This window comes from Anas platyrhynchos, chromosome 3, assembly GCF_047663525.1.
Source record: "Anas platyrhynchos isolate ZD024472 breed Pekin duck chromosome 3, IASCAAS_PekinDuck_T2T, whole genome shotgun sequence".
Lineage (NCBI taxonomy): Eukaryota > Metazoa > Chordata > Aves > Anseriformes > Anatidae > Anas > Anas platyrhynchos.
In genome coordinates, this window is record NC_092589.1 from 34085215 (window position 1) to 34105516 (window position 20302).

A 20302-nucleotide genomic window follows, 5' to 3' on the forward strand; every position below is an offset into this window, starting at 1 on the left:
GTAAAAGTGCATAGTTTAAAAAGGTTGAACAAGTTGTTTTTCTGTATTGCTTGAATCCTCCAGTCATTAAAATAAATATGTTGTCAATTGTAATTCATTGTAGAAATTGATAGCTGAAACAAGCATTGCTCTTTTTTAAATATATCTTAGCAAAAAAGCTAAAGGAGATTATTGTTCTGGCTCACTGAAGGAGATTATTCACTAGTGCCTCTTGGATGTGTAAGAGAAAATTGTGAGGCTCTTTTTGATTACACTAGATAAGACCTGGTTTCCTTGGGAATTCTCTCGTCATCTGGCTTATTAACTAAGCTGTGTGAAGACTGCAATATGATTTCATCTTATGTTCCTTGCAGCCTTGACAGTGTAGACCAAAGATATGAATGCTCTTGCCTTGGGAAGACTTCTAGCTGGACTCTGCATCTTACTAGCTCTCAGGGAACCTGTAAGGGGGTAGAATAAAGTGCAAAGTCACTTCTTTGCTGTGGAAGAGCTTGTGCCTCCATTGAGATTTTCCTGTGGTGAGAGTATTTATTGCATGTCCTCTTGCTCTGTCTGCTAAAGGCGGAAGGTATTTCTTTCATTGAGGTGTTAATTGGTGATCTTTATCTGGCCACCTCTTTCTGAAAAGCTTCCAGGAGCTTCCAGTATTTCAGAGGACTCTTGCTGTCAGATATTACTGGCTGCTGGATATGAAATGTGTTGGGGAGAACAGCAAGCATGATAATACAAGCTCTTTTTTTCCCTTTTAATTGTACTGCTAAGTAACAGCACCCCAGTTAAACAAGGGTAACAGAGCTTTAAATTTTCCAAGGGAACCTGGGCATACCAAAAATCATTGACGTGCTTTCTTAGAACTACTCACTCTGTAGCATCCCCCAGCATCTAACAAGAAAAAGGTGTTCTGGAGGGCCTCCTTATAGAAATACTATAAACTGGCATTTGTGCAAGAATAAAATAACATAGTGAACTTCTTGGAGAAAGTGCATTCTTTCAGTGTACAGGAAGGTTTAGCAGTCTTATTAGCAGTGCTAGCTGTGAGCACAGGACAACATTCAGATGTTCTTGCTGCTGCTTCTTCCTCCCTTTAATGCTTGAAGTAATACCTACATCTTGATATGCAGCAGCATTTTGTTTTATCAAAGCAAAAATTAGGACAGACAAATCATGTTGCCTTTCTGTACAGATCCCACTTTGCTTTCAGCATGAATTTTAGTATTCAGTCCATTTGGTCTTGGGTCTGCAGATCTGGGTGTTGAAATTAGTCTGACAATCTTCAACTCTGATGCAAAATGCTAAAGAATGGTGACATTTTTTTTCCTTTTAAGACTTGACAGAACTCTTCCAGAAATCAACACTTCACTTCCTTACATGGAGTGTAACGGAATTTGCTTTTCTCTGTAATGGGTATGGTGGAGAAAGCATGGAACAGGGAGCAGAGTATACATACGCAGCCTGGAAAGGGCTGGGAGATATGAGAGTGCCTGCAAGGCAACCTTTGCAAGGTCTCTCTTTCTTCTTGGTTGGGAAGCCCCAGCGAACCAACATCCTCTTAAGTATTACTATGTGGTTGTTTCCTATCTTGCCTTTTGAAAAAGGGCCTTAATGACATTTGCCTTCTTTCCATGCCCTGTTGAATGAAGTAACAGGGTGCTAGACAGGATTTCAATATAAGGAAAAGTAAACCTAGATGACTTATCTGTGCTGGGTATTAACCAAAACATCCTAATCGCAGCAAAAAAAAGTAATATTCAGAATAGTTTGGTGGCTCTTGGAAATGCATGAAATATTCAGACTGAAGTTCAGCTAACTCCCATCTCTCCCCCTGTAAGGAGAGAAAGGAACTGAATTTTTAAGGTAATGAGACCTAAGGAGGATCAGTAGGGGGAGAAAATTTATTCAGTCATTTCTTGTATGACAAGACCCCTGGAGCCAGTTAAATGTGCAGTGTGTAATAACAAGAAGGCCAGAGGAATAATTCTTCTGGATTGGAACTAATGGTTTTGATCTGCCACTTAATTCACTGTATATGCTTCTTGTTTATTTGCTTGCATGTCCTCTTCATCTATGATTCATGAAAACCATTTAATTGAAAAAAGAACTGTACTCAGATGTTATCAGAATAATATACTGATGCTCAGTGTGAAAAATGCAGTTATTTTCAGTTTAGTTTATCAAAATTTCACTACTGGAATCTAAGTACTTAAGGAGTAATCTGCAGTTGATTATTAGAAGAAAATAACTTGAGTGGTGTTCAAGCAACTGATTTACGGGTTATTCAAATAAAGGTTTTGTTTTTTTTTTAACTATTTACTGCAACTTCAGTTGCAATCTTAATATGAAAAACACACCTTTGTGTATTTGTTGTTCTTCCGTTAGCAGTAGTGCTTTGGGTAGAAAGCTAATGCGTTTGCAATTTAAGCTACTGTTTCTGTCTTTTTGTGAACCCGAAGCAATGTTGACAAATCTTACTAATGTTTTTGTTCTTCAGAAGCAGCGGTAGACAGACAGATCACGTTTCCTTTATCTCCAGCTCATAATATTGAAACGGAGAGAAATGGAAAGCCAGGACCAGTTGAATTCAATGAAGAAATGCAGTATATGGATGTAGAGGAACCACAATGTAAGTTTTACTTAAATTGTTACAGTTTGTTTAAAATAGGAGCTTTTTAAAAATATTTTTCATTATATACTGGAATTTCTCCATAAAGATTTCTCAGCCATTTGAAACATACCTGTTTCTCAGCCCTGCTCAGTGTTGCCTCTCTCACTGGTCTGTTTGCTGTATGACTTGAAAGTCAAAAAAAAAAATCACTGCTCTGGAGTTTTTTGGTGCTTCAAAGCAGTTTAGTATTTATTTGAATTGAGAAATAAAGTTGATTGATATGGTACATTTCTATCTTACACTAATACCTGCAGTATTTTACTTGGTTTTCTTATGTAGTTATGACAGAAATTTACTACTTTGCCTACCTGGCTTTTACAGAGATTGCTGCGGTAAATTTAGAAAATTATAAACAGCTGGTAAAGAGTTCATAACCAATCATGTTAACTTTCAGTCATATCAGACTTACTCTGCCTGTTTTTATTATCATTTTTATTAATGTGTGTGTGTGTTCTTCCACAAAATCTGCAAGAGATGCTCTGAAAGGTAATCATATTGGATCTGACTGAGGAGAGCTACTGACTCTGAACAGGAAAATTCATAGTAGGAGTGAATCAATTCCAGAACTAAGATTCCTTTTCTTGGTCCTTTCAGCAGTCTTTCATTACACTTTTTCCTTTTATGTCCAAGTCCTTCTCTGCATTTATATTATTCATATAACATACCTGAAAATGTTTCAAAAACTATCAGTTAGCTCTGCTGATCTCACTGGGAAAAGACTTCAAGTGAACCTAAAGCAGTTGTCAGGTTTTCAATGTACGGTTTGTGTGTTTAGTGATCAGTTTGACATTGTGTATTTTTAATGCAAAGGATGAGATTTTATAATTTAAGGTCTGTATTACTCATGTTTTTAAAGGTCTTAGGTTGTGTCCATTTCTGGAGGAACATAAAGAAGATATACTCTGTGGTCCAGTATGGTTGGCTACTGGACTTGATCTGTCAGGACATGCCGGAATGTTGACACTAACAAGTCCAAAGCTTGTTAAAGGTAAAATAATTTATTATGCTAATCACATAGAGTATGTGTGACTGAAGTGCATTTCATACTTCTGTAGCTGGACTTCAGTTTGCACTTATCTTCACATTGACAAATTCTGCTATATAACACAATAGGTATTACAATAATGAGTCACAATTTCAAACTAGTGTAAGTAATGTAGTTGAGCTTTGCTTGTGTACACTATCTGTGAAATTGAACTCTGTTACAACTTGTCCTAGTTACCTATATAAATTTTCCTCCCAACATCCCTCTTTCCTTTTTTTTTTTTTTACTTCCAGGCATGGCTGGTGGCAAGTACCGCTCATTTTTAATTCATGTTAAAGCAGTGAATGACAGAGGAACAGAAGAAATCTGCAATGGTGGCATTAGGCCAGTTGTTAGAATACCATCCCTAAAACCTCAGACGAACAAGGGCCATTCCCTTGCTTCCTTGTTGGCAAAAGTCGCGGCAGGCAAGGTACTGAATAGCCAAGACATCTGTGTTAAAGTTGTAGATTTGCTATGGTTTGTGTCATCTGAAAACAAAACAGCTGTTAGGGGAGTTAAGATCCACGGAAAATTATCTTTTTTTTTTTTTTTTTTTTGAATTTACACTGTGTTAATGCTAAACAGTGTAAAGAATCAGAGTTTAACATCTTTAAGTTTTCTTCTGTAAAAGTTCAGTTGAAAAGGTCTGTTCTGCCACATTCCTATCATGAACATATTTTTTAAAAAAACTGTTTTCTTGAGTGTTTTCAGTAACTGATAAACCTCTTCCTCTTGTGAGGATTTGTTTGTGTGTATTCTACTCTTGATTGTTGTAAGATTGGATGACATGATGTGCCTCTTGTGGAAATGATTAGAACGGTTAGAAAATAGCAAATTTAACAATGTTTGCAATTTACTGTTCTGTATTAAAACAATTCACAAACAAAAATAGCCCATTTAAGTAAAATAATGTACAATACTACGTTTAAGCTCAAAAAATCTTTTATGTCTGTGCTGTTGCTAACAAGCAGTAAATATTTCAGTACTCAAACTGAGGTTTTACTGAGCTGTATGTGCAGTATTCTGAACAAGAAACATAGTTGCAACAATCTAAAAACAGTGTGATTCCTGAAATCTGTATGTTTTTTCCCCTCAAACATCAGGAAAAACCGTCTAGCAAAATTGAAGCCAGTAATTCTTCAAGAAAATCAGATAATCTTAGAGGCTGTGATTTACTTCAAGAAGTCTCTGTAACAATTCGAAGATTTAAAAAAACTTCAATTTCAAAGGAAAGGTTAGTAGGTGGTTTTTAATTCTAAGGAATATTAGCTTCATATACAGTCCTCATGAAATACTTAGTTCTCAAAATATCTCGGTTCAAATGACAACTTGAAACAGTGATTTATGAAATGCAGTTTATATAAGAAGTCCAGTAAGTCATTAGTTTGAGGGCACTGTGTGGTGCAAGTTATGATAGAAAAACAGATAATTAATTCTTAATACTGAGTCATTATTTGCCTGACTTGAAAGGCAAATGAAAGTAATACCAATTTTCTTAATAATTTAGATAAATGATTTAGACTTGTTTTTAAGTACCACCTTAGACTTTTTTTTTTTTAATAAATATCTTTGATTTTTGTTTTTACATTTTCTCTTTCAGCATATAATATATTATTTGTCAAAATGTTCAGAATCAAATTCAATTATCAAATTATCACTCAAAAACTGCGTAAGGTCTCCATGGATTGGTATTACAGACCTAAATATGAATAGTGTAGTTTTTAATCTGTATTACCAACTACCACACCAAAATGGTGGCACTGGCTGTAATGTAAACAAAGAGGCTGCAAGGGCAGGGGAAAAAAATAATGATGTACAACTTCCGTTACTCTGTGTGGTTTAGAAAAGTCTCTAAAATTTAATGAATTGTGTAAGAGCAAATTGACAAGATGAACAATAGTATTCCTTAGGACCGGTTTGCGTTCACCAAAGAATTCCAGGAGTATTCCAAGATGAAACAGCTGAACTTCTAATGGTAGTGAAATTCCTTGCCATGGAATGCTTTAGAACATGGCGACAGGAGTATTGTAACAGAATGGTTCAGGTAACCACAGATGAGTAAGCCTCTTGGCATTACTAATCCTCCAGTACAAAGTTGTGGTGAAGAAGAAAATCAGTGGACGACTGGAAAATACAAGAAGAATCAACATGGCTTCTTGTAAAGAAAAATCTTGTTTTACAAATCTGTACATGATCTAGGTGATTTCTAAAAGGCTTCTGACTTCCCAGAAAGCCTTTGGTGATGGATTTTGTCAGAGCTATGAAATAAGAGGAAGCCCTGCATGAAGCAGCAAGTCCTGTAATGCGGCAGGAAGTAAATACGCGTGACTAGTTGCCAAAGAATGTTGTAGACTATGAAAGTTTCCTTAGGTTTAGAAGTTACCAGACAAGTTAATAGGGGAAAAAATCCACCAAGGTTATTATATACACTATATACTATATACACCTGCTATATACTATATACACCTAGGAAGGGCTCTGAGCAGAAAACAGGAATGTTGTGAATGTGTGCAGGGAGGGTATCATACATATATGCATATGATGGTTTAGTCTTATTTAGGCATCTTTTTTGTTTGGTTTGTTGTTGGTGTGGTGGTGTTTTTTTTTGCTGTTCTTAAAATGTCTTTCAAGTTTTATATTCTGTCTTAATGGAAGAATGGCCATATTGGATAATTTTGTTTTTATCCCTCCTGCAGAGTTCAGCGATGTGCCATGTTACAGTTCTCAGAATTCCACGAGAAGCTGCTCACTACGCTTTGCAAAAAGACAGATGATGGTCTGACCACAGAACATGCTCAGAGTCTTGTGCTAGATACCCTTTGTTGGCTAGCAGGAGTGTATTCAAACGGACCTGGCAGGTAAGAGAGAAATTGTGTTTAAGTTAGTATAGCTGTTTCTCAGTATCAGTTCTGTGTAAAAACAGTTTTATATGATTGCCTGATACATGCAACTTGTTTTTACAGCTCAAAGGAAGGAAATGACAGCTTGCTTTCTAAAACACGTAAATGTGTCTCTGATATAATACGTGTTTGTTTCTTTGAAGCTGGGCGGAGCATAGCTCACAAGTGTGCACGGTTTCTTGCGTTATGCATCAGGTGAGTGCCATTTCATTTAAGGTGCATGTATTTAAGGTGAATACGTGCTTTTTCTAAATACGTATTTAGGGGTTTTGCATGCAGTCTGAATCATGTGTGTTTTTGTTATTGTTTGACATCAAATATATGAACAAACAGTTCTAGAATATTTTCTGTTGAGGACAAATCTGTTAGATTATGACTGCAAAGAACATCAATTTTTCAGTGTCATCCCACAGTGAAGATGACGATCTCCACCTTCATTCAGCAGATCTCATATTTTGTTCTTACTTCATTAAACATTAAAGTGTCTGGCTATGTGTTTCTTTGTAGCAATGGCAGGTGTGACCCAAGTCAGCAGGGGTTTGGATCTGTCCTTCTAAAAGCTTTGCTTGACAACATGCCTCTTTTGCCTGCTGCTGCAACAGGTGGTACGTATACAATGTTTGTCATCATACAAGTAGACCATATGTTTGTTTGGCATGTTTTGTTTTACTCCCTTGTGAAATAGGAATTACATAATTGTTCAGTTAGTACTAACAGCTTCTTGGAGTGGTCTGGTCAGGTGGTAGATGATAGAATGTTAAGCAAATTAGCTTGCTTAGAGCGCTAAGGTGCCAAAAATTTTAGGAGACTTCATGTAAGTTTTGCAAGAATTTTCAAAGGTCTTTAGCAGCCACAAATTCTGATGGCATGAGTCTGTTACTTTGGAAGATTAGCCGATTTATTCCATGGAGTCTGGCTATCCAAGTAACATCCAACTAGAGCAGTCTACTTCTGTTATTTCTCCACAAAAGGGACACAGACTAAGTGAAATTACTTCCTGATCTGTATTGTAGAGAACTGTTAGCACCTTACTGAAGCCTTTTGAATGCTTGCTAGAATAAGGAGATGACTTTAAAGACTTGTTTCTGGGGTAGTGAGGCCTGCTTTATGTTTTTCACAGTATGATGTTGAATTGCATCTGGCCTGGCATCACTAAAGAGTCTTGAAGGAAGACTATTTGCATTCCAAAATACTTACTGTGTTACTAAGGTAGAAACATTTAATGTTCTGCTCGTGAGAGTATGGAGTGTGCAGTGGAAGGAGAAGTAGAGAAGAAGGCAGAGATCTGTGTTTTCACACAGAACTCCTGCACTATGCTCCCAGAGTTATCTGTAAGGAGAAGTGCCTGCAACAAATACGAAATAAGGATACAGCAGCCACAAACAGAAGGAAGAGCTGAAGCTGGAATGAGGCTTGGCTCTGGAGGGACCGGAACCCGTAACCTGACATCTCAAGTGTCAAGAGCATTTTGGTTGTTGGGTTTAGTAAAAGCAAAGGACAGAAGCAATGGAAGAAATACATGCAAAATTTTCTCTTGGGAACCTTAGTTTATTTAGTTATGAACAAGCCAATGAGAAGAGTACTTCTACAAACTAATAATTACAGCAATTAAATCCCTCTTAAACAAAACAAAACAAAAATACTTCATCTGTCACTTCCATTGATGTTTTTTGAGTGTATACGTTCTGAGCGAAATACTCACATCGTGTTTCACCTGAAATTAATTTAATTTTTGTTTTAATGCAGGATCAGTGTATTGGTATTTTGTGTTGCTGAATTATGTAAAGGATGAAGATTTGGCAGGGTGCAGTACAGCTTGCGCGTCATTGTTAACTGCCGTGTCCCGACAGTTGCAGGATCGCCTAACACCTATGGAAGCATTACTTCAAACAAGGTACGAAGGGTTGCGGTTATTGTAAGCTTAATGAAGCCGAACATGCAAAGTGTCTAATGCCACACTCTGGCCTTCTGAAAAGGGTTGGCTGCTTAAAAGAAAACACATTTTCCAGTATCTGTTTGAGCAAGGATTGATTTGATATAGCTCTAGATAATAGTTTGGACTGATGCAGGGGTAAAGGTGAATTAAATTGCTATCTTGCAATTTACAGTGCACTTCAAATCAATGGATAATGTACGTAATGTTTGAAGTTGAGCAATTCTTAAGTTAGTATTTAATTATTTTAATGTAGGGATTAAGAAAGTATGGTCTCTTGAGTATGGGAGGGAATCACATACACTAAATAGTTTCCCTTCTGTGTAGTGCTACGTTGTAGACTATATGTAAGCTGACAATACACTTAAAGAATTGCTACTAAATGCCAGATTGTTACGTGTAAAGACCTGGGGTATTTACTGGGAACGGAGGTTCTTATTCTAAATTATATAGGCATGTAATTTCTGGCTATGATGTTGCATCTTTTACGTGTTGAACTGATTAGCCACATTAACTTTGGATTTATGTGTTATATCTAAAGGAAACCTCTGGTGGTTCAGTTTTTCAGCAGTTTCCAAAGCCATATTGTGATAATCTGAACATGCTGCTGTTACAAAGCTCTTTCATTTGTGATTTATGGGCAAAACTTATCCCCCAAGTCAAGCAGGATCCAAGGTAGAAGAGTTCTGGTAGATACTAGTTCAGAATCAGCAGATCAGATTAAAATTTTAGTAAGCTAAATTCTTGAGAGGGGCTGTTTTTTTTGTTTGTTTCTTTTGTTTTGTGGTGGTTTTTTTGTTTGTTTGTTTGTTTTTTTCTTAACACTATAAATACTTGATTAAAACTTGTTCTTAGGTGTTATACTTGGATCCTTATGTTCCCTACCACAGCTGTCTCCCTCTGCCTATGTCATCTCTCCTGCTGCAACTAAGGCCTTTTAATGGTTGTTCTGTCTGCCTTGATGACAAAGAACAGATTATTTACTTCTTAACAAATTTTGGATGTCTAGAGGATGTTTGTATCTTGATCATTTTCTCCAGAACTGTTGTCATTCTTATAGCATTTCCTTGAGCTCTTTTCTTTGGTGCTTGTCTTCTGTGAACTGTGGTACACAAAATTGTAAACATTTTTCCAGGTGAGACCTCTGCTCTGTCAGAATACTCAGCAAGCTTATCTCTGACAGAACTTAGTGCAGTATATTTGAATTTCGATCCTTTTCTATAAAGCTCTTGTAATCTCTTTTTAGTTTTTATCACCTACAAACGTAATAAATCAAATTCTTTCCTTAAATCATTCAAGTAATTGATGTTAATGGCAAGCTGACCTAATGCAGTGAGTTCGCAGTTCTGAAATGTAAAACGGAGTGTGAAGGTGCCCTACTGAATTTTGTCTTTGAGCATTTGCTTTTTGCTTGTCACCACTTGACTCTAGCATGTTTTCTTGCTACAGCCAAAATGTCAGTCTTGCTAGATGTGCTTTATGTGCTGTTTTTAATACTTGCTTGCAAAGAGCAACTTAAATCCATATAACGTGGTGTCCTTTGGCTAAATCTGTCATTTTAAGTCTGCTGTGTTGTAGGTGCCTATAAGTAATGTGTTTCATTATGTCTAGGGGAATACATATTAAATGGATTTATTTGTAATTCCTTGATTTTCTTTTCACTCTTTTTGAAGGTCTATAGCAATTATTGGCCTGTAGTAAAAACTTTGTTTTCTGACTATTTACAATCTTAGCATTGAGCCCAGCCAGCTTGGAAGCATTTTAACACTCAGGGTCTAGAACCTATCCTACCCTATCCTGTCCTGCTGGTGTGGAAGTATTCACGTAATCAGTATCCTTCTGTGACTTCTTGATCAAAAAAGACATTTGGACTTTGCAGCCTTCTCAGCGTTACCAACTATTACCTTTACTTGTCTGTCATACAAGAGAAACTTTTCTGAGGCAGGGGGAAAACGGGGGAAGGAGAAGCTTGTTGTCACTGCTGGTGTGTTTATGCAAATATTTCCAACTTGACAACTGGCAATAGCCAGAACGAATTACAGTCTTGTGTGTTTCTCGTTTCTGTCCCTATAGAAAAAAGACCGCATCTCTACTACTGCATAATAATTTGTCCTGATTTCCGTTTTTTGCTCCTTTTTTTTCAGTTGTTGGTAGTAGGTACAGGTAAATAAAATAAAATGCCAGTTTTTTTTTTTACTACTTCGGATTTTATTTTTTCTTGGCATATAGAAGCCTAATTGGTTTGCAACCATCTTGTTACCTGAGCAATTGTCTGTTTTTGTTTTGTTTTGTTTTTGTTCTGTTTTTCTCTACAGTACTGCCAGAGTAAGAAGTAATGAGATTTCCTGCTGCTGAGATATTTAAAGTACTGGCAAGTGTTAATTGCTCTCACTAGCAGCATTTCCCCTTTTGTTCTAACTTCAGCTGGAAGAACAGGCTGAGTTGGAATTTGTTGTGCAGTTCTGGAAAACTTCATTTTTATTGACTTGAGATAAATGTCTGATTTACCACGTGCAGGCATGCATATTGCTGTGGCTAATTGTCTAAGTTTGTAATTCTACTTTTCATGTCAGAGTGTGGTTATATGTCATGTTTTCAGGATAGTATTAGATCTCCAAAACTAGTTAGTAACAGTGAGTTACTTAGCATCATAAGCTGTATGAAAAGGTCACCTAATAAGTGATGTTAGTGGAATATTAGTAAATGGGAATTATTAAGATAAATCAGTTGCATGAAGAGAGTGGTTTGCAATATAGTAAGTTCTATGTGAACTACTTGGCCTTTTTCTGTAAATAATTTTATATAAAATTCTTATTCTTTAAATAGTGCTGTTTGTCTTATTCTGTTTGCAGATATGGATTATATAGTTCACCTTTTGATCCAGTTCTGTTTGATTTGGAAATAAGTGGCTCTTCTTGTAAAAATGTATACAACAGCAGCATTGGAGTACAGTCAGATGAAATTGATTTGTCTGATGTTCTATCAGGTACATATGTTTAATAGTAATTTATCTGTGGAAAAATTAATAACTCTCTCTATTGTACTGATTATTTTAGGTAAGATATGTTTTTATACTTTCACCGTGTTTTATAGCTGTACACAATGAAGTTCTTAAGAGATCTCGTGAAGCAAGAGAATCTTTTACTTACTGTGGCTCTAAGAACAAGCAAAAAAAAGCCTTTTTCTGGAATAGGTGTTTTTCTTTTCCTATAGAAGAGCTAAGAAAAGGCAAGATATTAAACAGAAAGGCTGCCATCATTTACTGTGTCAGAGTCACCAAGGGAAGCATTTGTCACTTCTATTGAGCAGCTTGTCTGAGATATCTGTTATTATTCATTTAGACTTGCAACCATCCCCTGACAGATAAACATAAATGGATTTTTTCAGAACTTGGGAAGCTTCCAGATGGCTTCTTTCTACTTAAATATTACAGATTTAATTAGACATTTTCCTGTTTCAGAGACATTAAAATGTCTTAAATATTCTTGTATCTGCCCTCTCAGGTTAGTTCATAAGTGAAATTTGAGGCCATGCAATGTCCTAAGAATAAGACGATTTTTACCTCTCAGGAAATTCTTTTCATAGCAAACACATTTCATCAATCATAGCGATTCCTTTCCTTTTCTTGTCCACCTTCTTCCCACCCCTCCCTCGATACTCCACTGTTAGTATATTGAATAATAGTCTAGATTTTATATTAACTTGGTGTATGATCCTCGTAAGTCTGTTACTTTTTCTCTCTTCCTTTGCCATAATTTCAGTGTATTTTTGCAAAGTTAACTTTCTGATAGCATAGAAAAAAAAAACACCAGTATATAATTTATTTCTGGCATTAAGAAAGTTATATTTTACACTGTGCTTTTGCTATCACATTTGATAATTGGACTTAAGACAGTCTGTTCAGATTTGGCAACGTTGTCCATTTAAAAATATGCTCCCATTTATATTGTGGATGTGATACTGTTAAGGTGCTTGTTCCATAACATGAAGCAATAAAATCTATGGATTATATTTAGTTGTCCCTTTCAGCTCTTTGGGATTTGTAATGTTGTTACCAAGAAAATATTAGATGATAGTGCAGATACCTATTTCTCTTTCAGGAAATGGGAAAATAAGTAGCTGCGCAGCTGCTGAAGGTAGTTTTACCTCCCTTACGGGGCTTCTGGAAGTTGAACCTCTGCACTTTACCTGCGTTTCAACAAGTGATGGAACTAGAATAGAAAGGGACGATGCAAGTACGTTTACTGGTATATACAATTTTTCATTTCTTCTACTTAGCATAATTCCACAATGTGATAATTTTAATTGTACATAATGAGCAATGTATGTCAAATGGATTTGTCTGAAGTATTGAAATATTTTTAAAAATAATTTGTATGTCAGTTTCTTTGTAGAATTTAACAAACTAGATTTCAAATTTATGAATTGGGATGAATTTGTTTCTGTCAGTGAGTGAGTATAATCTACACACATGCATGTTCACCTTGCAGCCTAATGTGGCGAAAACATTACAGGGCTTTAGGTGGCTCTCTGTAATGAAAATGTTGCACGTATACTGAATGTGTATAATCTATAAACTATATGCTTTGTAATTCAAGATGATAATACTTTGTTGCAAAAGGTCGATAAATGTGATACTTTGTTTTTACATTGCTCTTAACAATTAAGGAATTAAAGGTGTTTTTTATCATTTCTGTTCTACATACATGTTTTTTTTTCTCTGTTTTTTATTTGTTTCATGCCAGTGAGTACCTTTGGGGTTACCCCAGCAGTTGGTGGTCTCTCATCTGGAACGGTTGGGGAAGCCTCGACAGCACTGAGTTCGGCAGCCCAGGTAGCTTTGCAGTCTCTCTCTCATGCAATGGCCTCAGCCGAGCAACAGCTCCAGGTGCTGCAAGAGAAACAGCAGCAGCTTTTGAAGCTTCAGCAACAGGTTGGAGGCTACTTGGCTATTTTTTAATGCTGTCTCTAAACTTCAAAAGCTGAGGAAAATAGTTGCAGAGCTAGTCACTTTTTTTTTTCTTTTTCTCTTTTTTTTTTCTTCTTTTTTTCTTATTTTTCCTCTTTTTCCATAGTGTATTTGAGGAATGAGCAGCTCTGGACTGAACATCCACACTCATTAAGCAAAGTGATGAGTCTCCCATGCTGCTTCAGTCTTTCAGACTTGTTTTTTGTATATTTTGAGGGTGGGTGGGGAATTTGTTATCAAAACTAAATCTTAATACATAAGAACATCAATTTGTGAAACTGAGAAAGATTTGGGGAAATAAATGGTAAACCTATTATTAGCATGCAGTTTGTGTTGACAATGTGACTCTTGTGGTGTTCAGATTTTATTATTATTATTATTTGATTACTCCAGATAACTAATTACTCGTGTTCCTCAGCAAGGGAGGTCAAGTTGAATACAGTTTTATTTTTCAGCTTGTAGTAGGTAGCTAGCATGCCGATATTGAAGGTATGGAAATTAAATCTAGCTCATAATGCAAACTGAACTTGTATTTCAATACTACTCCTGTGTTCGCAACCAGAATTGTTTGCTACATTCACTGCTCCATTTATCCCACAGAAAGCTAAGCTGGAAGCAAAGCTGCATCAGACAACAGCAGCGGCAGCGGCGGCAGCATCAGCAGTTGGTCCTGTTCACAACTCTGTGCCTTCTAACCCAGTAGCAGCCCCAGGGTTCTTCATTCATCCTTCAGATGTCATTCCACCAACACCAAAAACAACTCCTCTTTTCATGACTCCTCCCTTGACTCCACCTAATGAGGCAGTTTCTGCTGTTATTAGTGCAGAGCTTGCTCAGCTTTTCCCTGGTTCAGTTATTGATCCCCCAACAGTAAACCTCGCTGCACATAACAAAAACACAAGCAAGACTAGAACGGTAATTATTTTCGTTTGCTTTTTATAGAAATGTGGTGGTATTAACCATTTATTTAATTTGTACTTGAGTGTCAGTAAATCTGTTTATTTGGATGAGGTGTGAAAACTATATAACTGACTTCAGACAGTATGAAAAGAAAGACTTTCTGAAAGTGAGGCGAGGTTATCACTCAAATGGTTTCTTTAAATTTGAACTAGCTTAACTGTATAATGAGCTATAAATACTTTAAACCTGGTAGTTAATGTATTTTGATGGTGCATGGTCAAATATAAACGTAGTATATATGTTGTCAGAAATTGGACATCTTTAAATCTTGAGGTTTTCCTAGAGTTTCTTCTAAAGAATAGGTTATTATAAATGTGTGATTTTTAATAACTTACTGTTGTTTTTCCCCTTCTCAGAATCCACTTGGATCTGGTCTTGCTCTTGCAATATCTCATGCTTCACATTTTCTTCAACCTCCACCTCATCAGTCAATTATTATAGAGCGAATGCATTCAGGTAAAAAAAAAAAAAAAAATCTAATAATAATTTTGACAGATTTTCTAAGTTAAATATTTTTCAGTGAGTTGCTTAGCTGCAGTTTCACTTCGCTTTCTAAAGAAAAGATGTGTTTGAGTTTGGATTTCTATTACATCCAGAAGTTTAAGCCCCAGCTTCAGCAATGTTCACCAAGTTTGAAAAATCTTTGGGGAGGAGGGAGAGGTGTGCAGAGGGGACAGTGTATGTTGGGTCCCCAGACAGAGCATAGATTCTGAAGTAATGTATAAAGACTTAACAGTGTACATTAATTTGAACCCCAAATTTTATTTTCAATGGGTTCAAACTGTGCTGAGAGATTTTGAAACTACATCTATTTCAAACCTCAAATAACCACTGTTTTGACGATATAGAAACAGCAATTTTGTTGTTTAAGGAGTAATATCTCTCACTGATTAATGTGCACTGGTATCCTGTCCTTCTTCCCTAGGAGCCAGAAGATTTGTGACTTTAGATTTTGGAAGACCTATATTACTGACGGATGTATTGATTCCCACGTGTGGAGATTTGGCTTCTTTGTCGATTGACATCTGGACTTTAGGAGAAGAAGTGGATGGAAGGCGGCTGGTAGTGGCTACTGACATTAGCACACACTCGCTTATTTTACATGACTTGTTGCCCCCACCAGTTTGCAGGTTTATGAAGGTAAGAGGAGATGGACTGTACACTGTCTCATTTAAACTCTTGATTTTTGTTACTTTGTAAACTTCCTTTGAAGTTCTCTTCAGATCAAACTTCAGCTGCCTACACGTGAATTCTTGATTTAGTGTATATTTTGCCAGTTTTGATAAAATTGAATTACAATACTGTTGTATTCTCTTTCAGATCACTGTTATTGGTCGATACGGTAGCACAAATGCCAGAGCAAAAATTCCATTGGGATTTTATTATGGCCATACCTATATCCTGCCCTTTGAAAATGAGTTGAAACTAATGCATGATCCCCTCAGAGGAGAAGGTGAAGCTGCAAATCAGCCAGAAATTGACCAACATTTAGCAATGATGGTTGCATTGCAAGAAGACATACAGTGCAGGTGGGAAAAAAAAAAAGCATATTTACTAGTTATTTTAACTTAAAACACTGGAATATCAGATTTTTTTTTTTTCATAAGTATTCTTTCTTCCTGTGCTGTTATTCAGATAAAATTGTTGAGTTGTTATAGTGAGCATCTTCATACAATTAACAAAGACTACTCTGTATTTTGTTAATATTTGTTTCAATAATGCATTCAAAAGGGACCAGAAGTCATCTTCTGGCAAGATGACTGTCAAATGTATTGCTGCTTACTAATGTCTATTATATTGTGTTGGGATGTTTCCTTTTAGGTACAACTTGGCCTGCCATCGGTTAGAAATCCTTTTGCAGAGTATTGACCTGCCACCACTCAATAGCGCTAACAATGCCCAGTACTTTTTACGAAAGCCAGACAAGGCAGTAGAAGAAGACAGCAGAGTGTTTTCTGCTTACCAGGACTGCATTCAACTACAGCTTCAACTCAATTTGGCTCACCATGCTGTTCAGAGGCTCAGAGTAGCTTTAGGTGCAACCAGGAAAACGCTGAAAGAACAATCCGATCCAAAAGAGCTGATTCAGATGTCATCTACAGAGCAGTTGCGCACCATCATTAGATACTTACTGGATACTTTACTTAGTTTGCTTCATTCTTCCAATGGTTAGTATTTTTTCAGGTTTCAAAGCTTTTGTCATGTTTGTGGAAACAATTTGTTTTTCTTTTGCTTTAACTGTACATTCCCACTATAAAGCTTTTAAACTGTATTATTATGTTTTACTATGAGTTAGTTTAGTAGCTGGTAATATGCAGTGGACAGCTTGACCAATTGCACCAAGCTGACCTAACCACTTCCTACTTGAAAAAAAGGATGGGACAGGGTATCAAGTTCTTTCTGCCTTTTCTATATTCCTAGCTGCATTTTCCTTTGTTCAGGTACCATTTGATTGCAATACAATCTTGTGGGCTGATTCAGTTTGTTAAAGACTGCCCAGGCACAATATTCATGTAGATAGAACGAGCTTGTGGAAGATCCTGGAACCAGATTAGGCAGTTAAGAGTGGGGAACAGAAGCAGAGACAACTTCTGTGGAAAAAAAATATCATAAAATCATTATCTGTGCTCAGTTCTTGATTTTTAATATTTAGCTATCCAGTAAGGATTTTTATTTCCTAAACTGGCCATTGAAAGTGTTCCTGGAGAATCAAAATTGAAAAGTCTGAGTAGGAGTGGTGAATCTAAAAAAAAAAAAAAAAAAGTATTTAAAAATAGTAATTGTGGAACATTGTTCTCTAAATAGACAGGTGTGTCTGTCCTGTAATTTTCTGTGCCAGTTTGTTGTTAAGCATAATGATGGTTTGGTTTTGGCTTTGTGTAGATTCCATGGAGGTATTTGATGCATTGCCATGAAATTGATACGGTTTTGACCAAACGGACTGATCTGTATGGGTTACCTGCAAATTACAATCTCCCTATCTGTTCCTCTTTCTTCCTGCTTTCCCATGTCAATTAGTCTAATCATAGTAGTTTTAAAAACTTCCTACAAACTTTTTCTTCTTGTCTTGAAGCCAAAGTAGTTATAATAGCATCTCCTAAAACATGGTTGCTTATTCTCTTTTATTAAAAGGACACTCTGTTCCTGTGGTTCTTCAAAGTACTTTTCATGCTCAAGCTTGTGAAGAATTATTTAAACACCTATGTATCAGTGGAACCCCCAAAATACGTTTGCATACTGGCCTTCTGCTTGTTCAGCTTTGTGGAGGAGAAAGGTGGTGGGGTCAGTTTCTCTCGAACGTACTGCAGGAATTATACAATTCAGAGCAACTTCTCATATTCCCTCAAGACAGGTAAGGTATAAGCATATATTGATATGTCACCTGTGAATCACTTGTAAATAATTCCACGGTTCATAACTTAATGTTTCAATTGGCAAAAATGTGGCTAAATAATACTTATCTGTTTATTCCACTGATGTAAGAAATAATTCCAAAAAAGCACTGCAAATGACAAATGTCTGTTTGTAGTTATGTTTTTGCATGTATTTTGTACTTGCACCACAATAAGTTGCTCTTTTCCTCACTTAAAAGGGAATAGGAAGACACTTCTAGTGCTCTTCACATACCTATCATGATTGCTTTCCAGTGTCAAAAATTGTTTTCTGCTTTATCAGGCTTAAATACACTCTCATCACAGAGCCACTCCTCTAATGCAGTTGGAAGTAGGAATGAGACTGAAAAGCACACTACTTTCATCTAATATAGAAGTCGTCTTTGAGATATGAGCAAACAAGCATAGAGCTGAGTACTAGGTGTTAGGATGTGTTGATCATTTTAGATTATTGCATGAGATTCTTGATATTCTAAACATCCTTCTGTTATTTTAAACATATTTGCTGTTCTGTGGCTTTCTGCCTTCTTTGGACTGTAACATTTACATTGTCATACTTCTAAATGGATTAATTCAGTGTTATGAGAGTACATGTATTGAATTCTGTACTCCTGCTATTCAGCATATCATATGTAATAGGAAATAAAACAGATAAGCTCTTGTTTCAGATGTACAGAATGGGATGTTCTGCAAGTAACTACTGACCTCTTCAGGGTAAAAGAGAAAACATAACAAATACTGCACTATCTCTGTGACAATAGATCTTGAAATCTAGTCCACTTGCTGGGCCACACTGCTGGTTTCTGTAGCAATCTGCTTGAAGGCCTAGGGGAATATGGTTCTAGAAGGGTTGTTTCATAATATTACTGAAACTGAAAAGAAAATGAAATCTTAAACATTTAAATTTTATTTTTAGGGTCTTCATGTTGCTTTCTTGCATTGGCCAAAGATCGCTTAGCAACAGTGGTGTTTTAGAAAGTTTACTTAATCTCCTGGATAACCTGCTTTCACCACTGCAACCTCATTTACCTGTGCACAGAAGAACTGAAGGTAGGCCTCTAGTTTGGGAAACTGTAGTTTCATATTCATTATAAGATAAGCTCACAGTTTTTGGTGTATTAAAAGAAGAGATTGGTTTTGTTTATTGTATTTTTGAAACACAGATGTCTTTTAAAATATACTCAAATTTCTTGTTCTTTAGGTACTAAGAGATACTGTTTTCCCTTGATTAAATGTGAACAAAGTCTATTTGGTTGCTTTCAATTCAGCTAGGTAGCTTTAAGGTTTCAGCCAAGTGGGAGGAACATCCAAGGTGTAGACAGCTCTAATGACTCCAGCGAATGACTTCGGAATTTAGTATTTTGGAAAGAAGCGTCTGGTTTTGCTCATAAGACCCTTTCTAAGTTTCAGCTTTTGAAGTGAAATGCAGCTATGAAGACAAATTTGAAACCATACATATGGTTTCTGCAAACTACATTTTTTTTTTTGTCGTTGTTGTAACCACAAGAAATGTACATTTTCTTAACACTTAAAAAAAATATATATATACTGACATTATATTCTCCAAACTTGATTTTTTGGAGTGTTTTCTTAACCACCTGAAGTTTGAAGAAAATGCTTGATCAAATTCTACTTCATCAGTTCTGTAGATGTAGCAGAACACTGTAGAAGATATGCTACTTGAAATTCGTAGCATTATAAAGTTGGTACATGCCAGCTGAGACTCTGTCCTTACTTTTTATCTTGTCTCCTGACGTAAACAAGCCTCAAGCTGGTGTCAGAAGCTGTCCTATTGCTTCCCCTTGGTCTACCATGTACTTTCTCTATCTTGGCCATATCCTGCTATAGTCTCATAATGAGTCTGAGGCAAATCCAAGCTTACATCTCCTCTACCTCTGTTTGCACTCTCCCCACAGCTGCCAATTCCTTTCATAGCTCTTGCCTTACTAGTTGTCCTCACGGAGGACTTTAGGAAGCAGGAGAAGTAACTGATACTTCAGAGCTTTATTTGCTGGTCTTCCAGCTTCCTTCCTCCTGGACAGTACAGGTGAGTACTAGGGCACGATTATGTGTGATGGAAGCATCAGGTATGGCAGAAGAAAACCCTATTTGAGAACTACCACACATAACTAAGGGCAAAGGGGTGAAAACTTATTGGGGAAAAAGTCAGATAACAAAAATCAGAGCAAGAAGTGAGCATCATGAATAGAGAGAATTTAGAGGACTTGAGACAGAGTTGGGATATGGAATTCAGTCTGCAGTCGCTGTTGAGGTCATGTTATGGGAAGGCTGCCCCCTGAGTTCCACTGCCCCCCTGAGGTGGGCTGTTTTCAGCCAGCATGGATCGGAGACTGGAGTAAACAGTCAGGGCCTACATCCTCTTGCTTGGGCTGCCAGCAACTAGGTGTGATTTTGGACAAGTTGTTTTTATGCCTTAGTTTTCTTCTTTGAGTGGAAAT

The 20302-nt window shown here is 36.6% G+C and overlaps 1 protein-coding gene across 8 annotated transcripts in view; it reads left to right on the forward strand.

The window, feature by feature from the left end:
• BIRC6 (baculoviral IAP repeat containing 6) overlaps positions 1 to 20302 on the forward strand; it is a 173593-nt gene that overhangs the window by 45399 nt on the left and 107892 nt on the right. For 4 of the 8 annotated variants that reach the window (XM_027453918.3, XM_027453921.3, XM_027453924.3 and 1 more), the window contains exons 14-31: positions 2489 to 2620; positions 3519 to 3650; positions 3941 to 4119; positions 4793 to 4923; positions 6386 to 6547; positions 6653 to 6784; positions 7097 to 7194; positions 8336 to 8483; positions 11375 to 11508; positions 12623 to 12769; positions 13268 to 13455; positions 14092 to 14406; positions 14808 to 14907; positions 15377 to 15591; positions 15772 to 15980; positions 16273 to 16619; positions 17584 to 17803; positions 18760 to 18893. In XM_027453918.3, coding sequence (XP_027309719.1) covers positions 2489 to 2620; positions 3519 to 3650; positions 3941 to 4119; positions 4793 to 4923; positions 6386 to 6547; positions 6653 to 6784; positions 7097 to 7194; positions 8336 to 8483; positions 11375 to 11508; positions 12623 to 12769; positions 13268 to 13455; positions 14092 to 14406; positions 14808 to 14907; positions 15377 to 15591; positions 15772 to 15980; positions 16273 to 16619; positions 17584 to 17803; positions 18760 to 18893 — 3123 coding nt within the window. The remainder of the gene's footprint in view (positions 1 to 2488; positions 2621 to 3518; positions 3651 to 3940; positions 4120 to 4792; positions 4924 to 6385; positions 6548 to 6652; positions 6785 to 7096; positions 7195 to 8335; positions 8484 to 11374; positions 11509 to 12622; positions 12770 to 13267; positions 13456 to 14091; positions 14407 to 14807; positions 14908 to 15376; positions 15592 to 15771; positions 15981 to 16272; positions 16620 to 17583; positions 17804 to 18759; positions 18894 to 20302) is intronic. The other 4 variants (XM_027453919.3, XM_027453925.3, XM_027453922.3 and 1 more) reach the window with 3 other exon arrangements.